Raw genomic sequence first — 26,873 nt, 5'->3', positions numbered from 1 at the left:
GCTGTTGGTTTTGCATAAATGCCCTTTATTATGTTGAGGAATGTCCCTTCTATTCCTATTTTGCTGAGAGTTTTGATCAGAAATGGGTGTTGGATTTTATATAATCAGTATATTCTTGATCGCATGTTTGGTCAATATCAGACTGTGGAAATTGGTAAAAATCTTCAGTTTCCTCACTTTGGCTTTAGTGGTTGGTGCATAAATTTGAATAAGAGTAATATTAACTGGTTTTCCTTGTAGGGATATGGATATTATCCTATCACTGAGAGCATTGTACTTTAGGATAGATCTTGAAACATTCTTTGTGATGATGAATGCCATGCTGTTCCTTTTCAATTTGTCATTTCCAGCATAGAAGGTCCTATGGTTGTCTGATTCAAAATGGCCAAAACCACTCCATTTCAGGGCTTATCTGGTGGTGCAGTGCCTAAGGCATTTGACTGCTAACCAGAATGCTGGCAGTTCAAACCCACCAGCAACTCCTCGGAAGGAAGGTTGGGCAATCTACTTCCATAGTAATATCACATTGGAAACCCAAGGAGAGGTCGCTATGAGTTGGATCCGACTTGATGGCAATGATATCAATCTTTATGTGTTCCATTTCATTTTTGACAACTTCCAATTTTCCTACATTCATACTTCATACATTCCATGTTCTGATTATTAATGGATGTTCTTAGTTGACTATTCCCATTTTGAGTTGTGCCCCATCAACAAATGGAGGTCCTGAAAGCTTTACTCCACCTATATCATTAAGATGGACTCTACTTTTGAAGAGGCAGCTCTTCCCTAGTTGTATTTTGAGTGTCTTCTGACCTGAGGGTCTCGTCTTCGGGCACTATATCGGATAGTGTTTCAGAGTTATTCATAAAGTTTTTCAGTAATATATTGGACAGTGTTTCACTGCTATTCCTATGGTTTTCACTGGCCAACTCTATGAGAAGTGGATGGCCCCTTCCTTCTCCTGAGTTTGTCTTAGTCTGGAAGCTCTGCTGAAACCTGTCCACCTTGGATGACCTTGCTGGTATTTGAAACACTGGTTGCCTCACAGCAGCATGCAAGCTGCCACAGTACAACAAAGTGACAGACAAGTGGTGAACAAAAGGACTAGGAATGCCTAAATCTTACCAACTTCTATAAGTCTGTGTCCTGGAATACCAAGGTCCATAGATGGCAGAAACTCACTCTTTTCTTGTTTCATTCAAAGGAATCACTGCCCTAGAAGTTACCCTTCTCCGTGGTTAGATTTATGTATAGGATATGCAGAGTTCCTCCATACTGTCTGCTCTAGAATGACATAATGCCATTATTGTATAATACTTTAAAGTGGAAAATCAAAAGGTGGCTCCCTTTCTTAGGGAATAGACAGAAAAGCACAACTTTCAGGAAGGGGAAACTAGGCATCTCAACTTCCTGTGCTCAAAGAGTAAAAGCCAAGGCCAAGTTGCTCAGCTGTGGCATATAAAGTGTCTGTTTTATTGATACTGGAGAAATCTATAATATATGAAATCTCCCCTTATACTGTCCTATTAACAGTTTTTTTTGCTAGTGCTTACCACTGAGAGCATCGCACATGGGAGGTACTCAGTAAATACTTACTGAATGATGGTACTGTAAAACATTGTAAAATTAGTCAATCTGGATAGAAATAATCCTTAAAGTTAGTTTTACTTGTGGCGAGGGGAGAAATATGAGGAAATTAATAATTGTTTTCTAGATTTCATATCTTTGATTTCTTTGATTCTATTATTTTGGTGTCTGTATTGGAGGAGATTATAAGAAAGGGAAAAGATCTAGTTCCCACATTAAGTTGACCTTAAGGGGCTACAGCGACTTATTGAGGTGACTTAGTGAAAAGTCCTTAAAAAAACAAGGGAGAGTTTATGCTGCAGCTGTTTGCTGATATTTAGAGGCAGAAGTACCTATTTTTATCCCTTGGCCACATTCCAATGAACTGCCACGGCAGATGGAGCAGAGGGTAAGTAAGAATTGGAAGGGTTATCCTTTGGTTGGAGAGTTGAAATTGTTAAGGAATGTAACCTCTGGGTTTCAGATTTCTAGAAGAGGGTATTACCAGGTTAGAAGATGCCTAGTCTAGTACCTCTGGTAGCATAGTGGCTAAGACACTTGCCTGCTAACCAGACGGCTGGCGGTTCAAACCCACCAGCCACTCCCCGGAAGGAAGGTTGGGCAATCCTACTTCCGTAGTGATACTGCCTCGGAAACCCAAGGAGGGGTCGCTATGAGTCGGGGCCGACTCGATGGCACATAACAACAACAACAACAACAGTCTAGTACCACTCACCATTGCCACTATCTGGTTCTTTTGTTAGCCTCTTTGGGTATCCTCTGAGATGACTACCCTTTTCATCGTAACAAACTTTATTTCTAGCAATCAGAGCTATTTGACAAGAAAAGCAGCTGCTCATGACCTCTAGGTTTTTCTGTTAGTGATAAGGGCATTCTTTACTCTTATAAAGTGTGACTCATATATTGGGACTGTTTATATATACATAAACCACAGAGAAAAATCAGTCCCATTGCTCTATAGTAATTTCCTATGTTCTTAATAATACCAAAAGGAATAAAAAACTAGGGGCTTTTACAGGTGTTCTTCATTTGTAAGCCAAACATTCTGCCTGTTACCTATCTTGGGTTACTTTTCCTTTTTCTGATTTATTTTTTCTTGTGTAATTACAGCTTTGGTTTTACAGATAAAGTAATAAAGAAGAGCCAGTGTCCCATTGGGGTCTTTGGTAATGGTTTCAAGTCAGGTTCCATGCGACTAGGAAAAGATGCTCTTGTCTTCACCAAGAATGGGGGTACTCTCACTGTTGGACTCCTATCACAGACCTATCTTGAATGCGTCCAGGCCCAGGCAGTTGTTGTACCAATTGTTCCATTCAGCCAACAAAATAATATCCTTTCTGGAAATGGAAAATGTTGATTAAAATTTAGTCTGGTCTGATTTCTTCAGATCCAATCCCACTACCCAAAATTTTCATCTTTTGTGGTGATGGTTACACAACATGGTGAGTATAATTAATGTCACTCAGTTGTACACTTACAAATGATTAAAATGGCAAAATTTTTTTACATATATTTTATCACAATAAATTATTTTTCAGAAGTTCATCTTGAAAGGTATTTATGGATCTAAATTTAGGTGGAATTTGCCTGTATTAAGTATTTTTTAAGTAAGTGGATCATTGACAGAGACTTAGATATGTTTTTGCTATATTGAAAATTTAATTTTTATGTAATTTTTATCTACATGTAGTATATCTCCCACTTCCACTTCCCATGATGATAAAGTTCCTAGGGCCTTCTTTGCTGTCGTTTTCTTCATTCCTAATGATAACTACATTTGTGTTCGTGCTTGTGGAAACATACTATCCATCAGCATGTCTGATAGCAGAATACCTCATTTCTCTATACCTGGATCGACTATATTTTCTGTTAGGTACCAGTTTGCCTTGACCTCAGCAGTATAGTAATAAGATTTGGACTCATTACTTCTACAGAGTCTAAAAATTTAGCTTTAATATATTTCTCAAATATAGGACCAATTTTGTTTACATTGTATCTTTTAAGCAATATTCTGGAGGAATAACAAATTTTGGTGTTTGTCTTTACAACTTTTAGCCATTTTGCCCCTTCTATGGCAGTAATATCCATGCTTGATGTCTATATTTTTTTCTAAACATGCAATGCAAAGGCAGACCTTTCTTTTTTATAGCATCCTCTTAAGATATTAATTTTTCTTTAACTATATTTGATTCTACAAAAAATGATTATTACTGAGGATTCCTTGCCCAGCCTAGAAGCCATCTTGAACTACTCAATTTTCAACAGTGAAAATGACCTGCTGTCCCAGTTTGATGCCATCCCAGGCAAAAAAGGCACTCGTGTTCTCATTTGGAACATCCGCAGGTATAGTACTTCAGGGGTGGTGGATTTTAACAAGCAAAAATAGTATGATGAAACGCACTTAATCTCTCTAAAGAAGTGGAGTGGATAAATGTTGATACATACTGCATTTATATCTCATTGCATGCCTTTTTGTTAGAACCACAGTTTTCTTTGAGATGTAGTGTTCTTATTGATAAAACATGGAACTTGGTAAAAGGAAGAAGCATGCCTGTCTTGAGGCTTCTGCCACAAATAGTCAAGACAGTTAATATTATTCTAAAATCTTCAGAATCTTTTATAAATATCTGTTTGATATTTATGAGCATTGTTTTGAGATAGATGTAAATTATCTTTTTTTCTTTGTTTACCTGTTTAACAGTGAAAATGAAGTGTCACAAACAAATTTAGGGTAACAGAATACAACATAATCTTTAATAATAGGGACCTCTACTTTAGTGCTTTCAGAGTAGCTAGATTAGAAGTTGAAAAATCTTCGAAGCAGATAAGTTTAAAGTATGATGAGCCTGAATTTGGTCATGTCTTTAGAACTAAAAATCAATCTAGAAATATTCAAGGATAGATTACTTGTTTAATATTGCCATGTTAAATGGATTACTTTTAAGTATGGCTACTAAATCCTAAAAACCTTTATTATAAAATAGAGGTGTTACTGGTATGTTTAATAAAACTGTATCAGATACATTCATTCTTCCTTTACTGTTTGATTCAAGTATTTAGTCTTATTTTTTAGCTGGGTAAAACGTATATGAAAACTCTGCTGGTTTATATACAGAGTACTTTTAATTAAAAAGAAAAAAGTAACAAGGTCTCACATGCTGGTAAGTTAGATCTCCCTGTGTCCTACTGGGGAAACTTTTGAGTAATATAATTTATGTTGTAAGGATCATTTTGGCAACGTATTTCTAGTGACATACACTAGAAACATATACATCAAGCAGCCTTTTTTTTGTTCATTGTTTCTTTAGTTGGTATTAAAATGTTAAGAATAAAGTATTCCATGGTCAAATAAGGTTAGAAATAGCTGGCTTTAGCCAAGTTTACCATATTGCTTTGCTGTAGGACTTCTCAGAAGCATTAATATGCTAATGTGTTGAGAATATTTAAGAGAGAAAAATATAGTATGCACTATTTCCCAATTTTTTTTAAATTTCTTTTTTAAAAGACTTTTTTCTGATTGGTAAATGGTTATGGATAGGAAGGAATCTTTTCAGTGTATATGTCTTAGAGTGATGTGGGCTAGTGAATTAGCACTGTCCTGGACAAATCTAAAATATACTATTACAGTAATATGGGCTTTTTTTCTGGCTACATACAGTAGTGGCTCTGGCTAAACCCTGAAAAAGAAACTCTTTTTAACACAAGCTCTGAACTTTTGTAACCTGATGAGGGAAGCATCACTGGAGTTTAAGGAGGCTTGGAGGGCTAAAAATTGCTTCTCAGTTTTATTTGATAATACATCTATTTACTTACTATGTTTTTCCATATAATATGCCCACTTAAATAATGCACTTATGCATATAACTGCAACATAGCCTAAGTAGGAAACTAATGCGTGAAGGGGTTGTGTGGTTTGTAGAAAAATGAATATGAGTGTGTCAAAATATGGTACTTATTCACCTGCATACATACATGCATCTTGGGAGAGACTACTGTTCACGAAACAAATTTTGGGAACTATTCTGATAAGCAGGCCTGGTGACACAGCAGTTAAGCACTTGACTGCTAACTGAAAGGTTAGTGCCTTGAACCCACCCAGTAACTCCACGTGGAAAGACATAGCAGTCTGCTTCAATAAAGATTATAGCCCGGAAAAATTTATGGGGCAGTTCTGCTGTCACATTGGGTTGCTATGAGTTGAAATCGACTCAATTGCAACTTAATGACAACATTGTTCTGAATATACATTTCCTCTCTAACTCGTTATTTGTTTTGAGTTCTCCCCCCCCCCCCAGGAATAAAGATGTCTTGCCTTTTTCCTGGCAGTGGTTAGTGATGTAACCCATGGTCTTGGAATGGACCAAAGCTAAGTGTCTCAAAAGGATAACGAGAAGAAAAGAGGTCCTTTTGAATGGAACATTAGTACTATTATATTTAATGGTAATCCATAAATGGTATCCTGAGGGACTGGCAAATACATGCTGTTTTTATACCAATCTTTTTTTTTTTTTTTTTTTGTTCTTCTTCTAAGGGAATAGTTAAGGGGAAATCTTCATATCTCATGAGTCCTTATACTTTTCACTGAAGTTGGTAGAAATAGGTTTTGATTCATCTATTCATTCATTTGGAAAAGAGATTTTGAGTGACTTACCCAAGAAGACCTAGAAAGTTGGGATCTATTTTAAGATCCTGCTTCAAGGATAGCTAACAGACAACCACTTGATTTATCAGATCTCAGCCATTCCTGCATGACTTTTCCTGTTCTTACGCACTTGGCAGCACCACCCCTGTGACACATAATAGATGTATTTAGACAGAAAATATTCTTAAATATTGTGTGATCCTCAAACTAAGTAGATTGTGATTCCTCTGTGCTGGTAGTTAAAGAAAATACATTTTGGCTTATATTGTCTCCTTTCTCTTGGGTTCCTAGTGGATTTTTGTCCTCTGAAGCCAGTTTTGTTAGATTGGTACTTATCTCTTTTACCCAGAAATAAAGATGGAAAGTCTGAGTTGGACTTTGATACAGATCAGTATGACATCCTGGTATCAGACTTTGGCACAGAAGAAAAAGGGACTGGTGGTATTACCTCTGAGCTGCCAGAAACAGAGTATTCTTTACGGGTGAGTAAGAATGGTTTTTTCAACAGTTTAGAGGTAAGATTTCCTGTAACATGAAATTACTATTTAAAAAAAAATCTCATTTTAGTTATATAAAGATCATAGCCTTCTAGCCCTATACTAGGCACTATCTGCACTGAATTAGTTTAGCTGATACAGTCAGTAGCATGTTAATGTATTAGTTAACATACTAAAATGCTACTGACTTTATGAGCTAAACTATTTTCAGTGCACATTGAAAAGGATATAACAAACTATAGAAACTGAGCCAGATCTTTGCCCAGAAGAGATCTCAGTTGCTAGCAGTGTTTTATGGGGATGTCAGTAGAATTGGCAATATCTCATATTAATTTTTCCTTCATTGTTCTGTAGGCATTTTGTGGTATTCTGTATATGAAGCCACGAATGAAAATTTTTCTACGTCAAAAGAAGGTGACTACCCAGATGATTGCCAAGAACCTGGCCAACGTAGGATACGATATATATAAACCTACCTTCACAGTATCCTTATAACTATGTGAAGTTGCCTTTTCATTTCAGGATTAGATTTTCATGTGGGTACAGAAAAACAAAAAGCTTTTATTTTCAATTACAAAAGGTGTGTTATAGTACAAATCCTATTATAGTACATTCTAAGGAAGTATTTCTTAAATTCCAATCCATTTGTATCAGACATCACCTAGAAAATTGTTAAATAATACAGATTCTTGAGATTTTGGAAATTTTGCTTCAGTAGATTCTAAAGTGTTTTTTTTTTTTCCTTTAATAAAACACATTTATTTTTGAAGCTCCTCAGCTAATGCTTAATGGATAGCCATATTTGAGAATCTCTGTTATAAGAATTATCCACATTGTTTGGTTTCTAATGGAATCTTCTTATATATAACATGGATTGAAATAAGTAAAACATTGATTAGAACTGGTTCATCTTTTGGTTATAGTGAGATTTTTGTTGTAGTAACTCCAGACTTATATTGATGGAAGTTAGGAGAGTAGAAATTAAAGGTTGGTTTTCTAGGGTAAGATGAATCTTCAGCAGGTTTGACATGAATTTCCTGGTATCTTCCGTAATGGCAACCACTTGGAGAAACAGTTACTCATTTTCATTTCCCCATTAAATCTGGAACAGATTTCAGACACTAGCCCTTATATTAAGGTTAACTATGAAAATTAGGTTGTACCATTTTTGTTGATGGCTTTTTGGGCAAAAAAAAAAAAAACCTTGAATTCATAAGCAGTTATGAATTGTTCATGTAATTTATTTTCTAGTGACTGAGCACGGATCATGGCCCAAGAAATATGTTCACACTCTGTTTACTTTATCATAAGCATTATCTAGCATGCTTTGTCTTTCTTTCCCTGACTAAAACTTAGAAATAGTTTTCCCTTTTTAACAAACAGATCAATTTTCTCCTTTTAGAGAGCACATATCTTGCCTACTAGGAAACTTTTTTTAAAGCCTTGAATAAACACAACTTAACAAAGCCTGACCTAACATTGTTACAGTCTGTACATAAATTTATTTATCACCATACATAGGCTAGGATCTTTATGAGCTCTGGTGGCACTGTGGTTAAAGCCTTGGGCTGCTAACCAAAAGATCAGCAGTTCAAACTCACCAGCCACTCTGTGGGACAAAGATGATGCAGTCTGGTTGCATAAGATTTACAGCCTTGGAAACCCTATGGGGCAGTTCTACTCTGTCCTGTAGGGTGGCTGTGAGTCAGAATCAATAGCAGTGGGTTGGGTTTGGTTTTAGCCTAGGATCTTAGTGCTGCTATAGGTTTAGCAACCAGTCTAGAAAGTATTTTCAGACTTCCGTGTGTGTTAGGGTATATCTGTGTATTCTTATTGTTATTAGGTGCTGATGACTCAGTTCCAACTCATAGCAACCCTATGTACAACAGAATGAAACACTGCTTGGTGCTTCACCATCCTCAGCAATCGTTGCCGTGCTTGAGCCCATCATCAAGCCCCTGTGTCAGTCCATCTTGTTAAAAGTCTGCCCTTTTTTCACTGATCCTCTACTTTACCAAGCAAGATATTCTTCTCTAGAGATTGGTGCCTTCTGACAATATGACCAAAATATGAGAGACAAAGGTTGGACATAATTGCTTCTAAGGAGCATTTGGCGGTACTTCCTACAAGGTAGATTTGTTTGTTCTTCTAGCAGTCCATAGTACATTAAATGTTCTTTACCAACACCACAGTTCACAGGTATCAATTCTTTTGCGGTCTTTCTTAGTCATCGTCCAGCTCCTATATGCATGTAAGGCTATTGAAAAACCCATGGCTTGAGTCAGGCATACCTTAGTCTTCAAAGTGATACCTTTGCATCCTAACATTTTAAAGAGGTCTTTTGTGATAAATTTGCCAAATGCAATACTTTTATTTCTTCACTGCTGCTTCCGTGGATGTTGGTTATGGATCCAAGTAAAATTAAATCAGTCCTTCACAATTTCAATCCCTTCTCCATTTATCATGATATTGCTTATCGGTCCAGTTGTGAGGATGTTTGTTAACTTTATTTAGAGGTGTAATCCATACACAGGGCTGTAGTGTGTGATCTTCATTAGTTAAGTGCTTCAAGTCAGCTTTACTTCAGCAAGCAAGGTTGTGTCATCTGCATATTACAGGTTGTTAGTGAGTCTTCCTACATTCATGACGCTGCATTCTTCTTCATATAGTACAGCTTTTTGGATTTGCTCAGCATACAGATTGAATAAGTATGGTGAAAGCATATGGGTTCCTCATGAGCACAATTAAGTGTTCTGGAATTCCCATTCTTCAAAATGTTATCCATAATTTGTATTGATCCACACAATCAAATGCCTTTGCACAATCAATAAAACATAGGCAGATATCTTTTTGGTATTCTTTGCTTTCAACCCAAATCTATCTGACATCAGCATTGATATCTGTTTTTCCACATCCTCTTTTGAATCTGACTTGAAATTCTGGTACTTGCCTGTCAATATACTGCTGCAACTGTTTTTGAGTTATCATCATCAAAATTTTACTTGCATGTGATATTGATAATATTGTTTGATAATTTCTGCATTCCGTTGGATCATCTTTCTTTGGAATGGGCACAGATATGGATTTCTTCCAGTTGGTTGGCCAGGTAGCTGTTTTCCAAATTTCTTGGCATAAATGAGTGAGTGTCTCTAGTATGGTATCCATTTGTTGAAATATCTCAATGGGTATTCCATCAATTTCTGAAGCCTTGTTTTTTGCCATTTCCTTAGAACCGCTTGGACTTCTTCCTTCAGTGCTATTGGTTCTTGATCATATGGTACCTCCTGGTAATGGCTGAACGTCGACCATTTCTCTTTGGTACAATGACTATTCCTTCCGTCTTGTTTGGATGCTTCCTGCATTGTACATTATTTTGCCCATAGAATCCTTCAGTTTTACAGCTTGATACTTGATTTTTTTTCTTCAGTTCTTTCATCTTGGAAATGCCAAGCATGTTCTTCCTTTTTGACTTTCTAACTCCAGTCTTTGCACATTTAATTATAATACTTCTGTCTTCTTGACCTGCCCTTTGAAATCTTTTGTTCAATTCTTTTACGTCATCATTTTTTCTATTCACTTTAGCTACTCTCCCTTCCAGAGCAAGTTTCAGTCTCTTCTGACATTCATTTTGATCTTCTCTTTATTTCCTGTCTTTTTAATGACCTTTTACTTTATGTATGAGGTTCTTGATGTCATCCCACAACTTGGGTGGTCTTTGGACATTGCTGTTCAGTGTGCCAAATCTGTTCTTGAGATGGTCTCTAAAGTCAAGTGGAGTATATTCAAGGTCTTAATTTGGCTGTTGGGGCTTGTTTTACTTTGTTTCAGCTTCACCTTAAACCTGCATGTAAGCAGTTGTTGGTTTGTTCCACTGTCGGCCCCCGGCCTTATTCTGATTGATGATATTGAGTCATCAGTATCCATCTGGAAAGGTCCAAGTGTATAGTTGCAGTTTATGTTGTTGAACCAAAGGTATTTGCATTGAGTAAGTTGCTGGTCTTCAAAATTCTATCATGCAATCTCTAGTGTCATTTCTAGCACCAAGACCATACTTTCCAACTACCAGTGCCTCTTATTTTTTCCAGCTTTCTCATTCCAATTACTAGCAATAATCAGTACATATTGATTGCGTGTTTGGTCAATTTCAGGCTGCAGAAGTTGGTAAAAATCTTTAGTTTCTTCATCTTTGGCTTTAGTGGTTGGTGTGTAAAATTGAATAATAGTACTATTAACTGATCTTCCTTGTAGATGTCTGGGTATTATCCTATCACCAACAGCATTGTACTTCAGGACAGATCTTGATTTTTTTTTTTTTTTGACAATGAATGCAATTCAAAATGGCTAATACCAGTCCATGTCAGCTCACTAATGCCTAGAATACTGATTTATGTGTTCCCTTTCATTTTTTTTACAACATCCACTTTTCCTAGACTCATATTTCATACATTCCACATTCTGATTATTCATGGATGTTTTCATGTGTTTCTTCTCATTTTGAGTCATGTTCCATCAGCAAATGAAGGCCCTGAAAGCTTTACTCCGTCCATGTCATTAAGGTTGACTCTACTCTGGTGGCTTGGTGCCTAAGGCATTTGACTGCTAACCAGAAGGCTGGAGGTTCAAACCCACCAGCCACTACTCAGAAGAGAGATTGGGCAATCTACTTCCATAGAGATATACTGCCTTGGAAACTCGATGAGACTTTACAGCAGTGAGTTTGGTTTTGGAAGTGAAAAAATGTTTTAGGAGCTCTGGTAGCATAGTGTCTAAGTCACTTGACTGCTAACCAGAAGGGTGGCGGTTCAAACCCACCAGCCGCTCCTCGGAAAGAAGGTTGGGCAATCTACTTCTGTAGCGATACCGCCTCGGAAACCCAAGGAGGGGTCGCTGTGAGTCAGCATGACTCAATGGAACATAACAACAACAATTACTAGTTTGAGGAGGCATCTCTTCCTCAGTTGTATTTTGTGTGCTTCCAACCTGAGGGGGTCATCTTCCAACACTACATCAGATACTGTTTCACTGCTATTCATAAGGTTTTCAGTGTCTAGTTTTTTTTTTTTTTTTCCTTTCCCAGAAGTGTACCTGGCTATGTCCTTCTTTCTAGTCTGTCTTAGTCTGGAAGTTCTGCTGAAACCTGTTCACCATAGGTGACTGTGCTGGTAATTTGAAATACCAATGGTGTAGCTTTTAGCATCACAGAAACATGTAAGCCACCACAGCATGATAAACTGACAAATGAAGGGTTGGTGTATTCAACAGGTACCAATAATATGTCACAACTTGACATTTCCCCCACATTTCTGTCTCCAGTCTCTTTTCTTTTGTGGGTTTCTATTACAGAGATGCCTATGCATGCATTCTGTATATACCTCAGTTCTTCTCGACTCCCTTTCCCCATTGTGGTAGTTAATGTGTCACCTTGGTGGGGCCTGGTTTTGAGTGGCTGGGGAGCTGAAGGTAGTTATTCCCCATGATGAGACTGGTAATCAACTCCATGGTGATATCTACTAGAGCAGTTGAGTAGCTGCATTACTCATGTGGTCTGCTTCCAATATATAAGAAGCAGCATTGAGAAAGATCTCTGCAGCTTTTTGGCATGCTTGGACCCTGCATGTAGCCAAGTCTTCATTTCAGTGGCCTGTCATGTTGTCTGCACATCTTGGGACTGTTAATGGCCTTGAATTTGTGGCCTGCTGTGTGGTTTGATAATTTTAGAAGTTAAGAAAAGCCTCTAGCTTCAGGTGGGGCAGGAGCAAAAGGCAAAGCTGAAGCCCAAAGTTAAGGGGCCTTCACCCAGCCCCTAGACCTGGTATTTTGAACTCAGACTTTAGCCTCCTAAACTGTAAGAGAATAAACTCCTGTTTGTTAAAGCCATCTATCTGTGGTATCTACTAAGAGTGACACTAGAGGTAACCAAAACATCCATTAAACCAGTTTATCTTCCCCATTTAATTAGGCACTACACCACCAGAGCTCCACTATATATATTAGTATAGGATTATTCATTGACCTTGCTGTTGTGGTATAGTGCCTAAGGCACTTGACTGCTAACTAGAAGGCTGACGGTTCAAACCCACCAGCCACTCCTTGGAGGGAAGGTTGGGCAGTCTGCTTCTATAGTGATACCACCTCGGAAACCCAAGGAGGGTTCGCTATGAGTTGGATCTGACTTGATGGCAGTGGGTTTTTTTTTTTTTTTTTAAAAAAAAAAAACTTTTAAAAGGGGTGTTGTTCTTGGTGCTGTTGCATCAAGACTTACCTTATTGCTTACAATTGTGTGGATTTGTGTTGTGCTGTTTACAACTCTTATCAGACCCTGTTAGACTTAGCAGTAAATTGTGTTCATAGCAAGGATTATGAAATATTTTTTTACTATTTATGTATTTTTTAATCACTGATGAAACTTTGATATAATCCTTTATTTTGCAGATGTTCATATATATGTATTTGTAGATATTGCTTATTATTATATTCTGAGAATTTCTTAGTATTCCCAGCTATTTTTTGAAGAACATAAATTTTAAGATCTGCATAATAAACCATCATATAGCTATACTAATATTCATTTAATTGTTCCCTTATTGCTGAACATTTATTTATATTTTTATACCATTGTATAATTGATAAAACTCTGTAATTCATAAATCTTGTTGGCTCCCCTGATGGCTTCTATAGAATAAATTCCTAAAAGGAGAATGATATGACCTAAGGTTACTCATTGCCATTGAGTTGACTGACTCATAGCAACCCCTCCTTGGGTTTCCAAGGAGTTATCTCTTTGGAAGTAGATTCCCCAAACTTCCTTCTGAGGAGTGGCTGGTGGGTTTGAACCACCAGCCTTCTGTTAGCAGTCAAATGCCTTAAGCAGTTAAGAACATATTTAAGGCTATTACTACAGTTTTTAAATTGCCCTCCAGAAAGGTTGTACCAATTTATATCCAATGGTGTTTGATGGCTTTTGCTATGTTGTTGTTGTTATTATGTGCCGTTGAGTTGGACCCAACTCATAGTGACCCCTCCTTGGGTTTCCGAGGCAGTGTCACTACGGAAGTAGATTGCCCCATCTTCCTTCCAAAGAGTGGTTGGTGGGTTTGAACCACCAGCCTTCTGGTTAGTAGTTAAGTACCTTAGGCACTACGCTACCAGAGCTCCTCGGCTTTACAGTGTAAAATTTTGTCTGCTTAAGCCTCAGGTGTTTGCCTCCTTAATAATAATTTTCTTCTTAGAATAAGCAGGTGAGAATCACTTTCGGGTTCTCTTGCAAGAATTATAACCAGTTTGGAGTAATGATGTATCATAACAACCGACTCATAAAGTCCTTTGAGAAGGTGGGATGCCAGGTGAAGGTGAGTGTTCAATGTTTCTTTGTCATAGAGGGCCGAGGAGAGTAGGAAGAGAATTTAAAATTTGGAAAGGGGATAGACTTCTTAGTATCTATTACTTCCGTCTTATGGTGGTTAAATCTCATCTGGAATTCTGTGTTACTGGTGTGCCATTCTATGTTGGAAAACTTTTTCTACCTCTGTTTTTCATAGATGTTAATCAGCCTAAGAACTTTACTGAATGGTAGATAAGGGTTGGGAGCTCTGGTGGTATAGTTCCTAAGGCATTTGACTACTAACCAGAAGGCTGGTGGTTCAAACCCACCAGCCACTCCTCAGAAGGAAGGTTGGGCAATCTACTTCCGTAGCGATACCACCTTGGAAACCCAAGGAGGATTGGCTATGAGTTGTATCCGACTACACGGCAGTGCATTGTGTTTGTTTTGTGTTAGGTTAGGGTTAGTAAGAAGTAGAATTACAGCACCAGCAACATTACCATGTGTATGAGCTTATTGGTGTTTAAGATAACTCTTTCCATTTTGAGGGGGTAGAAGCAATAAAGCATAGTAGAAGGAGCATAAAAGTTTGTTGTGGAAAGATGCATGGAATCAATTAGTCCAAGGGACTGGTAGACCATTCGATCCTCAGCCTGTATGACCATGAGACCAAAAGAACTACATGGTGGCCTGCTACTACTGTCAATCACTCAGGGGCATCAGTGCAGGAGATTCTGGATAGAGTGGGAGAACAATGTGGAACAAAATCCAAAACCATAAAAAAAGACCGGGTTAGCTGGTGTGATAGAGGCTGGTGACACCCTTGAGATTATGGACCCTAGCTACCCTTCAGGTCTGGAGTTGAACTCATACCTGTGGCTTCCAGCCAAATAATAGCCATTTGGGCTGAACATTTACATTGGGTAGATACATTCCTTGGAGCGATCAATCTTGGGAGAACAGAAGGGCAGTGTAAGCACAGGGAGACAGCTCTCGGGTGTGGGAGTGCATGGGAGGGAAGGACACAAGGAAGAGGTAACTCTGGGGAGGAAGTAGGAAAAGAAGAGTTACAGTGTGGGGAATTGCAGTGAATGTCGTGGGACAAAATGTGTATGAACTGCTGTATGGAAAATGAATTTGCTCTGTAACCTTTCACCCAAATCACAATTTAAAAAAAAAAAAGTTTGTGATTGAAGACCAGAATTTGGTCCTGACTTCTCCATCTACAAGCTATGTAACCTTGAATAAATCATTTAAATTTGAGTCACAATGTCCTTATCTGTAAAGTGGAAACAACAATAATAATTTCATCTGTGTTTTGCCTGCCTTACATCTTACAAGGTTGAGAGGTTTAAATCAGAAAATTTATGTGAAAATACTTCAGAAGCTGAAAATTACTTACGCAAATGTTACTATTGTCTTTAATGTTTTAATGATAATTTAAAGTAATCATTTTCACAAATATCCCATTCATTCTTGTTTTACAGATAAGATTGCTAAAGCACAAAGAATGGTAAACTGCTTTGTGTTATGTATTAAGACAGAGTTATTATAAGACCTAATATAGCTAGTGTTCAGCCTAGCTTGCTTTTCCCTGTTCTGTCATCTTTACATAACTCATGTTTGTGTGCCAGTCTGATTATACCTTGATTCGTTTCCTCCTTTTAAAGAACATGGAATGATTTTAGGTCCACAGACCTTTTGCATCAACTTGTAATCAACCATCACTGCAGGTCTGGCTCTTTAGTAGTGGTTTGTTGGTCTAGACATGTGAAAAAATGGATTATTTTAATAAATAGGATGTGATCATTGCATATATCGTTCAATTTTTTTCCTCAGGTGAACTTTGGTTTCAGTTTCCTAGAAGAGTAGTTTATAAACTTGATTTTTTTAGCAGTGTAATTCTTTGTTCAAATGAAATCTTATGGCAATCCTAGAATATAAAACAGATGAAAGTTGAGGTGTGGTGTAGGTGAAGTAAAGATAGCTGTTAATCCTTGAAGAATCTCTGCCCTAAAATTTGCCGGAGGTTCCAGTACAATATAATACTTTGAGTCTACTGAAGTACATTCTTTGTATGTTACTAGATATTGATGACTTTTTCCTTGCCTGTGAACATTTTATAACTTTTCTGTTATTGTTCAGAATCAAAAGGAAATACCTTCAGGTAGTCCATAGTAATGCACATATCCAAATTATTTTTCATCTAAGCCAACTCGTGGAGAAGGTGTGGGAGTAATTGGAGTCATTGAGTGCAACTTCCTAAAACCTGCCTACAACAAACAAGACTTTGAGTATACAAAGGAGTATCGGTGAGTCATTCCCAACCTGATGTGCTTCTGATATTTTCTTAAAATACAAATCTGTTTTCTGACCTTACTGAGAAATCATCTCTAAAACCAGCTAGATGAGTTAACAGAGAATTCCTTCCAATCTATTTCCAAGGTTAAAGATAAAATGGTTTTATTTTTAAATTAAGGGTTACTGATATTTGGTACATGGAGCTAGATTGAGAAAAACCTTACCTTTGGAAACCACGGAAAGGAAAGGTCATCCGCGTAATTCTGTAAAATATTTCTAGTGAAACAAAGTGCCTTAGAATTAATTTTCATTAAAAAAAAATATGAGTAGATCTCATTGTTGGGAGCTCTGGTGGCACAGTGCCTAAGGCATTTAACTGCTAACCAGAAGGCTGACATTTCAAAACCACCAGCCACTCCTCAGAAGGAAGATTAGGCAATGTACCTCTGGAGAGATACTGCCTCGGAAACCCAAGGAGGGGTTGCTATGAGTCTAATTGACTCAAAGCCAGTGAGTTTGGTTTTTGGTTTTTGGTTTAGATCTCTCATTGTTGAGTATGTTGAGAAAAAAAGTAGAAGTTTGAAGTTTATTTTCAAACACTTCTTGAAGTTAGTGAACAGCTTTAGGGGAATGTATTGGAGCAGCAGGAAAGACATGCTTTCACAGAAGCCTCTAGATTTAATAGGGGAAGACAAAAAAGAATTTAGAAAGGAACTTGACATTGAGTCAGCCAGCCAGGGATATTTTCAGGTGGCAAAGAAAGCAGTTGTTAAAGCTAGGATAGACTAGTTTGTTTGAAAACTTTGGGAGAGGATTAGAAAATTTTTTGTTTCATGAAATAATGAGATTTTTGTCAGGTAATAGTAGCTCTGGTGGCACAGTGCTAGGGCATTTGAGTGCTAACCAGAAGGTTGGCAGTTCAAACCCATCAGCTGCTCTGTGGAAGGAAGATGAAGCAATCTGCTTTCATAAAGATTTACTGCCTCAGAAACCCAGTGGGGGTCGCTATGAGTCAGAATTGATTCAGTAGCAGTGAGTTTGGTTTTGGTTTTAGGGAGATAAGGATGAAAAGTTAAGAATCCTTGACTCCTGTGAACAAGTGGAATGCGATAATGCAAATGAAAGATTTAAATACCTGTAAAGCAATTGGTTTAATGGGAGATATATGAAAAGTGGGAAGAACCTATAAATTTGCTTAAGGGGGTCAGGGAAAGTTACAAAAAGCAGATTACAGTTGAGCTTAAACTTGAAGGAAAGGTAGAAGCTGGGTGAACAAATAGGGGAAGGAAATTCTAACCAAAGGAAGTAAATACAAGGGTAAGAAAGGGCAAAGTATGTTCTTGGAGTATGGAGAAAGATGGTGTGAGATATAAAGACATATTTGGTGTTATTTTCCTTGAAGTATCAGTAGTAGCTTTTTCTTGGAATGGGGGAGACTTAATTACTCAAATCTTTTTTCTCTTATATTTCAACCAAAACTGTAATCAAATTAGTTAAATATTGTACCTTGATTTATCTGGAATCATCAAAGTTTTCAGCTTTAATGCTTGACAAAGAGACAGTTGATTGGGTGGGGACCCCAAGTTAATTTTGGGGCAGTTGATTCTAGGTCACTTGGGCTACTCACTGGTTAGGGGAGCTACCTGCCCTCAGTTTATGTAAAATGATCTTTTAAATAGGACTTTGGCTCTTAATGGGAGTTTTGGTGGCATAGTGCCTAAGGCATTTGACTGGTAACCAGAAGGCTTGGCAGTTCAAACCCACCATCCTCTCCTTGGAGGGAAGGTTGGGCAACTACTTCTGTAGTGATACCACCTCGGAAACCCAAGGAGGAGTTGCTATGAGTCGGATCTGACTTGACGGGAGTGAGTGTTTTGTTTTGTTTTGTTTTGTTTTTGGTTCTTAATGGGGATCTTTGATCAGGACTTGATTCTTAAGAATGATGATTTAGAAATGACCTCTTTCACAAAAGTGTCAGCTGAGTCATTCTGTTTCTCTTGAGTGAAAGGAATAGTGAGTTTCTAATAATTAAGTGGTTAGGATTTGTGAGATTCAACTGTTAGATTTTAAAACTTAATGTCTGTCTACATCATCTTTGCCACCCCTCAAAAAAAAAAAACCTACCTTTTAGATTTTAAGCAGTATTGAACTCTTGGTTTATAATATCTAGTTTTTTGGCATAATGAGTGTGAGGTGGTTGTAGGACATCCAAATAGAGAAATTCTACAGGCAGTAGATTTATTCAGTTAAACATAAAAGGTTTCTAGCTTAAGTACCTTAATACCTGCTACATATTTTATTAAAAACAGGGGAATAGTATACTGTCCTTTACATGGAGTCTTTTGAGGATAATAAATTTGCAGAACTCTTTTCCCATTTCTGGCATTATTCTTTATTCACTTTATCTTACATATAATGAAAATGTGTTTAGTCAAAAAGTAAGAGAATTTTGACAAAATCATAAAAGAGACCAGACTTACGGGGCTGATAGAGAGTGGTGGAACCCCCAATACTGTGGTCCTTAGACACTCTTCAAAACCTGGAACTGAATCCAGTGCTGGGAAATCACCTTTCAGCCAAACAATAGACAGGCCTATAAAGTGAACAATACCTGTTAGGAAAGTATTCCTCACAACAGTCAACCGTATGAGACCAAAAGGGAAGCATCTGTCCAAAAACACAGTTCAGAAGGCAGAAAGGGACAGGAAAGAAGAACAAATGGAATTGGGGAGCCCAGGAAGCAAGTGAGAAGAGTTTTATTAGATTGAAGGAATAGCAACAAATGTCACAAAGCAAAATGTGTATAAATTGTTGAATGGGAAACTAATTTGCTTTGTAAATGTTCACACAAACCACAATAAACTGTTTAAAAAAAAGAGAGAATTTGGTCTTGTTTGAGGGTACAGTTGGAGAGCCAATTATTGTAATTGCTGTCAATAAGTTGTACATTTGTAAAAAGTAGAACTGGCAAAAGGTGTGTGGTAGATATATTTACAAAAAAAAAAAAAAAACTGCTCAGGCTGCTTATGTACAACCAAAATCCTCATAGGACTTGGTTCCTTGGTTTGGAGATTTAGGGCCATGGTTTCCTAGGGCATCCCAGTTAATTGGCTTAATAACATTTTTAGTGCTTCTCTTCTACCTCTTAGTTTGTTGTGTAATCCCTAGAATCTTAAAAGCTTACAAGCTGGCATCCAAGGCAAGACAGTTGGTTTCTATTTGCCTGGAGCAACAGAGGAAAAAGGAGAGTCAGGAATGGGAGGAGGATATGGAATGTATGGCTAATCACCTCCATGAACGACTGCCTCCCTTGCCATGAGACTGGAACTAGATGACGACTGGCTACCATTACTGACCATATGGATCAAATATTCTATAGAAGAATCCTGATGTGTAGGGGAAAAATGCAAAACAATTTCAAATTTGCATGGACTCCAGACTTTCTGGAGCCATGGTGACTAAATGAACCCCTGAAACTATTGCCCTGAGATAATCTTTAAAACTTTAACCAAAAATATGCCCTCAGGTCATCTTAAAACCAAACAGTAGTTTAGCTTAACTAGTAAAAAGTGTCTGCCTTGAGCGTGATGCTCTTCTAAGAACTATCTATATGGTATCAAAGTGACAACTCAAAAGATTAGATAGGAACCCTAGGGAGCAGTGAGTTTATGTTAATGAGAGAGGAACAATTCAGAAAAGGAGAATGGTTGCTCAACTCAAAGAATGTAATTGATTTCATTGAATTACACATGTAGAAACTGTTGAATTACTATATATTCTGCTATGTATATTCTCAACAACAAAAATAATTTTTTAAAAAATAAGAGAATTTCATAGAGGGCTTAGAGAAGGTTGTCACTTTCACACACTAATCCTAAGAACATTATAAATATCAAAACTGGAAATGATATAAGAGATACCAGCCATCATACTGTTGGAATGTCTACCAATAAATCATCTGTAATATCACTTTTAACAGTTGTGGAGATCATTTTTCAACTGCAACTATCAGGGATCAAACAAAACATTTTAGATTGAATTTCAGGTTAAGAAATGGTATCAACACATTAACTGAATAGCCTACTGGTTCATAGCACAGTGGCTAGCTTTGTGGTATTTTCCTGAGAAATTCAAAACATGGTGACTAACCGTAAGGAGTTTACAGTTTATTTGTAATGGCAGACTGTCACTTACATGAAGAAATTTAGAGAGCAATAAATGATTGTTTGAGCTATCAAAACCTAAGTTACGTAGTATAGGAAAAATGCCCTAATAGAATAGTTAGGGAAGGATTTAGGAAGGTATGACTTACGTTGTGCCTTAAAAGATACAAGATTTTTTTTATTTTTATTGTTTTCTTACCTAGCTAGCAATTTTCTCACTACTCCTCTCCCATCCCTGGTAACCAACAAAGAAAGTTTCCTTCTGTGGATAAATCTTTCCTTGATTTTTAAAATACCAGACTTATACAATATTTGTCCTTCCATGATTGCCTGATTTTACTAAGCATAATATTCTCCAAGTTCATCCATGTTATGAGGTGTTCTGTGGATTCTGTATTGTTCTCTAGCATTGCATAATACTCCATTGTGTATATGTACCATAGTTTGGTTATTCATTCATCCATTGATAGGCACTGTCTTAGTCCTCTAGGGCTACTATAACAGAAATAACCACAAGTGGATGGCTTAACAAACAGGAAATAATGCTCTCACTTTTAGGAGGCTAGAAGTCCAAATTCAGAGTGCCGGCTGGAGGGGCTGGGTGAAGGCCCCTTAACGTTGGGCTTCAGCTCTGCCTCTCCTTCCAGGCCCACTGGAGCTAGAGGCTTCTCCTAACTCGGCTGCTGGCTACTGAGGCTGATGAACCCAAGGTCACAGGTAAACTGGCACAATTCCAAGATTGGTAGGCAACACAGCAGGCCACTAGTTCAATTCCAAGAACTGGAGATGAAGGAAGACTCAGCCGTATGCAGGATCCAGATGTGCCGAAAAGCTAGAGACCTTTCCAGAGCTTCTCCTTATACAATGGAAGCAGGCACACCCCAAAGGCAGCTCTTCTTCCACTGATTAACAGCTCACACCAGATTCCCCATGGAGTTGATTACACCACATCTAATTTCATCTTGGGGAGTAACTACATCGAGCTGCCATGCCACTCAGAATCAGGCTCAGCCAAGTTGACACACAATCTTAACTAACACAGGCCTTTAGGTTATTTCCATCTCTTTGCTATTGTGAATAGTGCTGAGATGAACATCAGTGTACATATATCTGTTCGTGTCCCAGCTCTCACTTCTTTAGGATAAATACCTAGTAGTGAGATTGCTGGATCAAATAAATGGTATTTCGATTGCCAACTTTTTAAGGAAGCACCATACAGTTTTTCCACAGTATCATTTTAGAGTCCCATCAGCAGTGTATGAGACTCCCAATCTCTCCACACCCTCACTAGTATTTGTTATATTCTGTCTTGTTGCACTTTCCTATTGCTGGTGTGAGGTAATAACTCATTATTGTTTTGCTTTGCATCTCTCTAATGGCTAATGATTGCAAACATTTCTTCATGTGTTTGTTGGCTGCTGGAATATCTTCTTTAGTGAAATGTCTGTTCATGTTTTCTGCTCATTTTTAAATTGGATTGCTTATCTTTTTGATGACATGTTGAAGTTTTCCATAAATTTTAGAGATTAGTCCCTTGTCAAATAAGTCATTGCCAAATTTTCTTTTCCCCAATCTGTAGGTTCTCTTTTTACTCTTTTGGAGAAGTCTTTTGATGCATATAAGAATTTAATTTTTAGAAGGTCCCAGTCATCTAGTTTCTCTTCTTCTGTTTGTGTATTTTAGGTTATGCTTGATAGTCTATTTATGCCATAAATTATGGCCCCTAAGTTTGTCCTGTTTTATCTTCGATGAACATTGTGGTTTCAGGTTTTACATTTTAAGTCTTTGATCCATCTTGACTTCATTTTTATGTATGGTGTGAGATACGGATTTTGTTTCATTTTTCTGCAAATGGATATCCAGTTTTTCCATCACCATTTGTGAAAGAGACTATCTCTTCTCCATTTAATGAGTTTCAGCCCTTTGTCAAAGATCAGCTGCTCAGGGATGGATGGCTCTATTTCTGGGTTCTCAGTTTTATTCCACTGGTCTATGTGTCATTGTACCAATACCGGGCTGTTTGGACTACTGTGGCTGTATGGTAGGTTTTGAGATTGGAGAGTGTGAGACCTTTTTCTATGTTGTTGCTCTTTAGTAGTGCTTTGTTTATCCAAGGTCTCTTTCCTTTCCGTATAAATAGTGATAGGTTTTTTCATGTCCTTAAAGAATGCTGATGGGAATCTGGATCGGGATTGATTGAATCTGTCAGTTGCTTTGGGTAGTATTGATATTGGTGCCAGCTGTTCTCTGAATGTTTGCTAGAATTCTCCAGTGAAGCTGTCTGGGCCAGGACTGTTTTGTTGTTGTTGTTTGTAGTTTTTTTTTTTTTTTTTTTTTTTTCTTTCTTTCTTTAATGACTTGTTCAATTTCTTCTTTTATTATGGGTCTATTTAAATTTTCTGCCTCAGTCTTTTAGTTAGGTAAATAGTATGTTTATAGAAATCTGTCTATTTCTTCTAAGTTTTCAGATTTGTTGGTGTACAGTCATTGTATCCTGATAGTATCCTTTTTATTTTGGGTGGTTCTGTTGTGACGTCACTTATTTCATTTCTTATTTGTGTTGTTTGTGTCTTCTCCTTTTCCTTAGTTAAATTTGCCAATGAATTGTCAATTCTATTAATCTTTTCAAAGAAGCAACTTCTGGTCCTGTTGATTCTTTTTGTTGTTTTCTGTTTCATTTATTTCTGCTCAAATCTTTATTATTTCTTCTCTTCTGGTGACTGTAGGCTGTTTTTCTGCTCTTTTTCTAATTGTGGAGATGTTGTGTTAAGGTTTTGAGTTTAGCTCTCTTTTGATGTGTTCATTTATTGCTGTAAATTTTCTCTCTGAGTGCTGGTTTTGCTATGTCCCAAATATTTTGGTATGTTGTACTTTCATCAATTCTGTTTTTCATTTCTTCTATTACCCAATGGTTTGTAAGGAGAGTGTGAGCTCGTTTTCATTTTTCCCTTCATCTTCCTGTTGTTGATTTCTAATTTTATAGTATTGTGATCTGGGAAGATGCTTTCCACCTATTTCGATGTTTATAAATTTATTGAGGCTTGCTTAGTGGCTTAACATATGGTCTATTCTGGAGAATGTTCCATGTGTGCTGGAAAAGAATGTATATTGTGCTGTTGTTGGGTGCTCTGCATGTTTCTATAAGGTCATGTTGGTTAATTGTATTGTTGAGTTCTTCTGCATATTTGTTGAGTTCTTCTGTCCTTCAAAAGTGGTGTATTATAATCTCCTACTATTATTGTTGAGTTGTCTGTTTCTCTTTTCAGTTCTGTTAAAGTGTGATTTATGTATTTTGGGGCTCTTTCATTGGATGTGTAGATATGTGTTAGATCCTCTTGTTTGATTAATCTTTTCATCATTATGTAATGTCCTTCTTTGTCTCTTATGGTAGTTTTTGTCTTAAAGCCACTTTTATCAGAAATTAATTAATGGTGCCATTCCTACTCTGTTTCAATTGCCATTTGATTAATATGCTATTTCCAGCCTTTGATTTTTAGTCTGTGTTTGTTTTTGTGTCTAAAATGTGCCTTTTGTACACAGGTATTAATACTTTCTTACCCAATCTGAAACTTTGTCTTGATTGATATATTTAATCCATTTTACATTCATTGTAATTATCAAAAAGGATGGATCTGTTGCTGTCATTCTGTTAGGTGTTTTTTGTTGTGGTGTTCATTTCTTTGTTTCACTTAATTTTCTTTATAGTATAGTAGAACTGACAAGGGACAAGGTTGTAGTCACTTCTTGGTCACAGCCAGCTACCCAGAGGGAACAAGTAGTTGAACCTGTGGGCTTGGGACCATAGTGACAGGGGACATCAAGCTCAATTGGCATTAACATACTACACAAAACATTGTTCCACCTCCTACTTTGGCGAGTAGCGACTGGGATCTTAAAAACTTGCAAGCAGCCATCTAGATGCCACAATGGGTCGCTCCTCGTCCAGAGCAAAGATGAATGAAGAAAACTAAAGATTCATGGAAAGAATTGGTCCTAGTGACTGGTACACCATGTGATCTGCAGCCTATATTACTATGAGACCAGAACTAGTTGGTGCCAGCTATCACTGTCAGCCACTCAGAGGGGTGTCTATGTAGGAGATCCTAGATAGAGAGGGAGAACAATGTGGAACAAAACTCAAAATCATTTGGGAAAAAAAAAGGGGGGACCAGGTTTGCTGGTCTGATAGAGCCTGGTGGAACCACTGAGACTATGGCCCCTAGCTGCCCTTTATGTCTAGAACTGAACCCATACCTGTGGCTTCCAGCCAAACAAAAGACAGGCATATGAGCTGAACATTTATTACCTGAGGTAGATACACTCCTTGGAGAGAACAAACATGGGAGAAAGAAGGGCTGTTTATACACAGGGAGACAGCTCAGGGGGCAGGGGTGCATGGAAGGATGGACACAGGGAAGAGGTAACTGTTGGGAGGAAGTGGGAGGGGAGCTGTTGTATTTTGGTAAATTTTGGTCAATGTCATGAGACAAGGTGTATGTGAACTGCTGTATGGAAAAGTGAATTTGCTCTATACATTTTCAACCAAATCACCATATGTATATATGAAAAACAAAATAAACATGAGTTGGAAAAAAATGAAAGGAGAAATGAAGAAAGGAAAGAAAAGGAAAGGAACCTAGAAAAAGAAAAAATCAAGTAACAGGGAAGGGCAAGAAAAGAAAAAACGAAAGAAAGAAAGAAAAAGAGTAATTTTAAAAGAAAACCAAGTGGGTAGGGCACCTGAGTGGTATTCCTGTTGGCCAGGCAGCCAGAAGGGAGCAAGGCACCTAGTTCTGGCACTAGTTCCTGCCTGCTCAGGGCACCTGATCCCAGACAAGTTACTGCTGACCCAGAAGATATCTGGGGGCATGCCATGTGGACCTGGAAAAAGTTCCTGCCAGTCCAAGTGGCAGCTGGAAGCCAGGTTCCTGGTTCCCAGGGATTTTCTGCTGGCCCAAAAAGTGGCTTTGGGCCAGGTAAAGTTCCTGCTGTCTCAAATGGCAACATTGCACAGGGCCTCATTCCCAGAAAAAAAATTCCTACTATCCCAAAAGGCAGCTGGTGATAGGATGCCTCATCACAGAAAAAGTTTTTGCTGCTCTAGAAGGTGCATGGGGATGGGATGGCCATACTGTTGATTACCGGGAGAATGTGAGGTACAAGGGAAACAAGGGCAGTATGGCACACTTCTGGTCATCAGCCACCAGTGTGGTTGCTTATATGTCCTCAGTGAGCAGAGCTGATTAACAGGTTGCTGCCTGGATCTGAATGCCCCTTGCAAATATTCATAATGGCCATATCATCAGACCAATCAGCAGTCCACATCTCTGTTTGTCTCCTTATTCTCTGTTCACGCTCAGTTCTTTTGTAAGTCAGTGTTTAATCCACTTCTTTATCCTTCCTTTTGAAAGTCAGGGCTCCAGGATTATCCTATGTATCTGTTTTAATTCACTTCTCATTTCTTTGGTGTAGAGGGTCTGGGTAGCTTCTCTGCCTATTCCTCCATCTTGTCAGAAGTCTACACTATGAAATTCAGAAAAGTGAGGAAAGGGAATTTTAGGATGGATTTGTAACATGATCTAAGGTAGTAACAGGAGCTCAGAACAATAAGCATATGGGGAGAGTGGACAAGGGGATATAACTGGAGTTAAGGGAAATAAGGTTAGATGGGTAGAGGTGTAAAGCCGTATCCTAGGGTACGGTTTGGCAAACTTTTTCTGTAAAGGACCAGATAGTAAATATTTTAGTCTTTGCAGATCATACATTCTGTGTTCATACCATCTATACTCAACTGTGCTGTAGCGCGTGAAAGCAGCCATATATAATATGTAAAGAAATGAGCATGGCTGTGTCTAATAAAATTTTGTTAACAAAATCAGGCAGTAGTTCATATTTGGCCCCCTGGCTTTAACTTGATGTCCTCTGTCCTAGAGCCATGGTTTCCAATCTATGTGCTAAGAAACTCATAGTAAACTCAAAAGGGAGCCACAGGATATTTTAAATTTTTGAGGGAAATAGATAATTTGACCTCTGTATTAGGTATCTATTGCTTTTGTAACAAATTAACCACAAGCTTAATGCCTTAAAGCAACACAAATTTATTATCTTATTGTTATGTAGGCTAGAAGTTTGACATGGGTCTCAATAGGCTAAAATCAAGGTGTTAGTGGGGCTACATTCCCAGAGGCTCTAGCGGAATCTCTTTCATTGCCTTCTCCAGGTTCTTGAGGCTGTCTGTGTTCTTTGACCCATGCATCCCTCCCTTCATCATCGAAATCAGCAACAGCAGGTTGAGTCCTCCTTACAGTGCATACTCAGATGACCTTGCTTTGTTGTCACATCTTTTTCTGTCTCTGATT

At 37.8% G+C, this 26,873-nt stretch overlaps 1 protein-coding gene across 1 annotated transcript in view; it reads left to right on the top strand.

The window, feature by feature from the left end:
- MORC4 (MORC family CW-type zinc finger 4) overlaps positions 1-26,873 on the top strand; it is a 78,660-nt gene that overhangs the window by 21,048 nt on the left and 30,739 nt on the right. The window contains exons 4-9 of the mRNA XM_007952409.1: positions 2,701-2,918; positions 3,786-3,933; positions 6,582-6,714; positions 7,084-7,212; positions 13,959-14,078; positions 16,262-16,362. Of these exons, the coding sequence (XP_007950600.1) occupies positions 2,701-2,918; positions 3,786-3,933; positions 6,582-6,714; positions 7,084-7,212; positions 13,959-14,078; positions 16,262-16,362 (849 nt within the window). The remainder of the gene's footprint in view (positions 1-2,700; positions 2,919-3,785; positions 3,934-6,581; positions 6,715-7,083; positions 7,213-13,958; positions 14,079-16,261; positions 16,363-26,873) is intronic.

This window comes from Orycteropus afer, unplaced genomic scaffold, assembly GCF_000298275.1.
Source record: "Orycteropus afer afer isolate SDZICR_OR568_19922 unplaced genomic scaffold, OryAfe1.0 scaffold00336, whole genome shotgun sequence".
NCBI classification, from domain to species: Eukaryota; Metazoa; Chordata; class Mammalia; order Tubulidentata; family Orycteropodidae; genus Orycteropus; species Orycteropus afer.
This window is presented reverse-complemented; position numbering and strand designations above follow the sequence as displayed.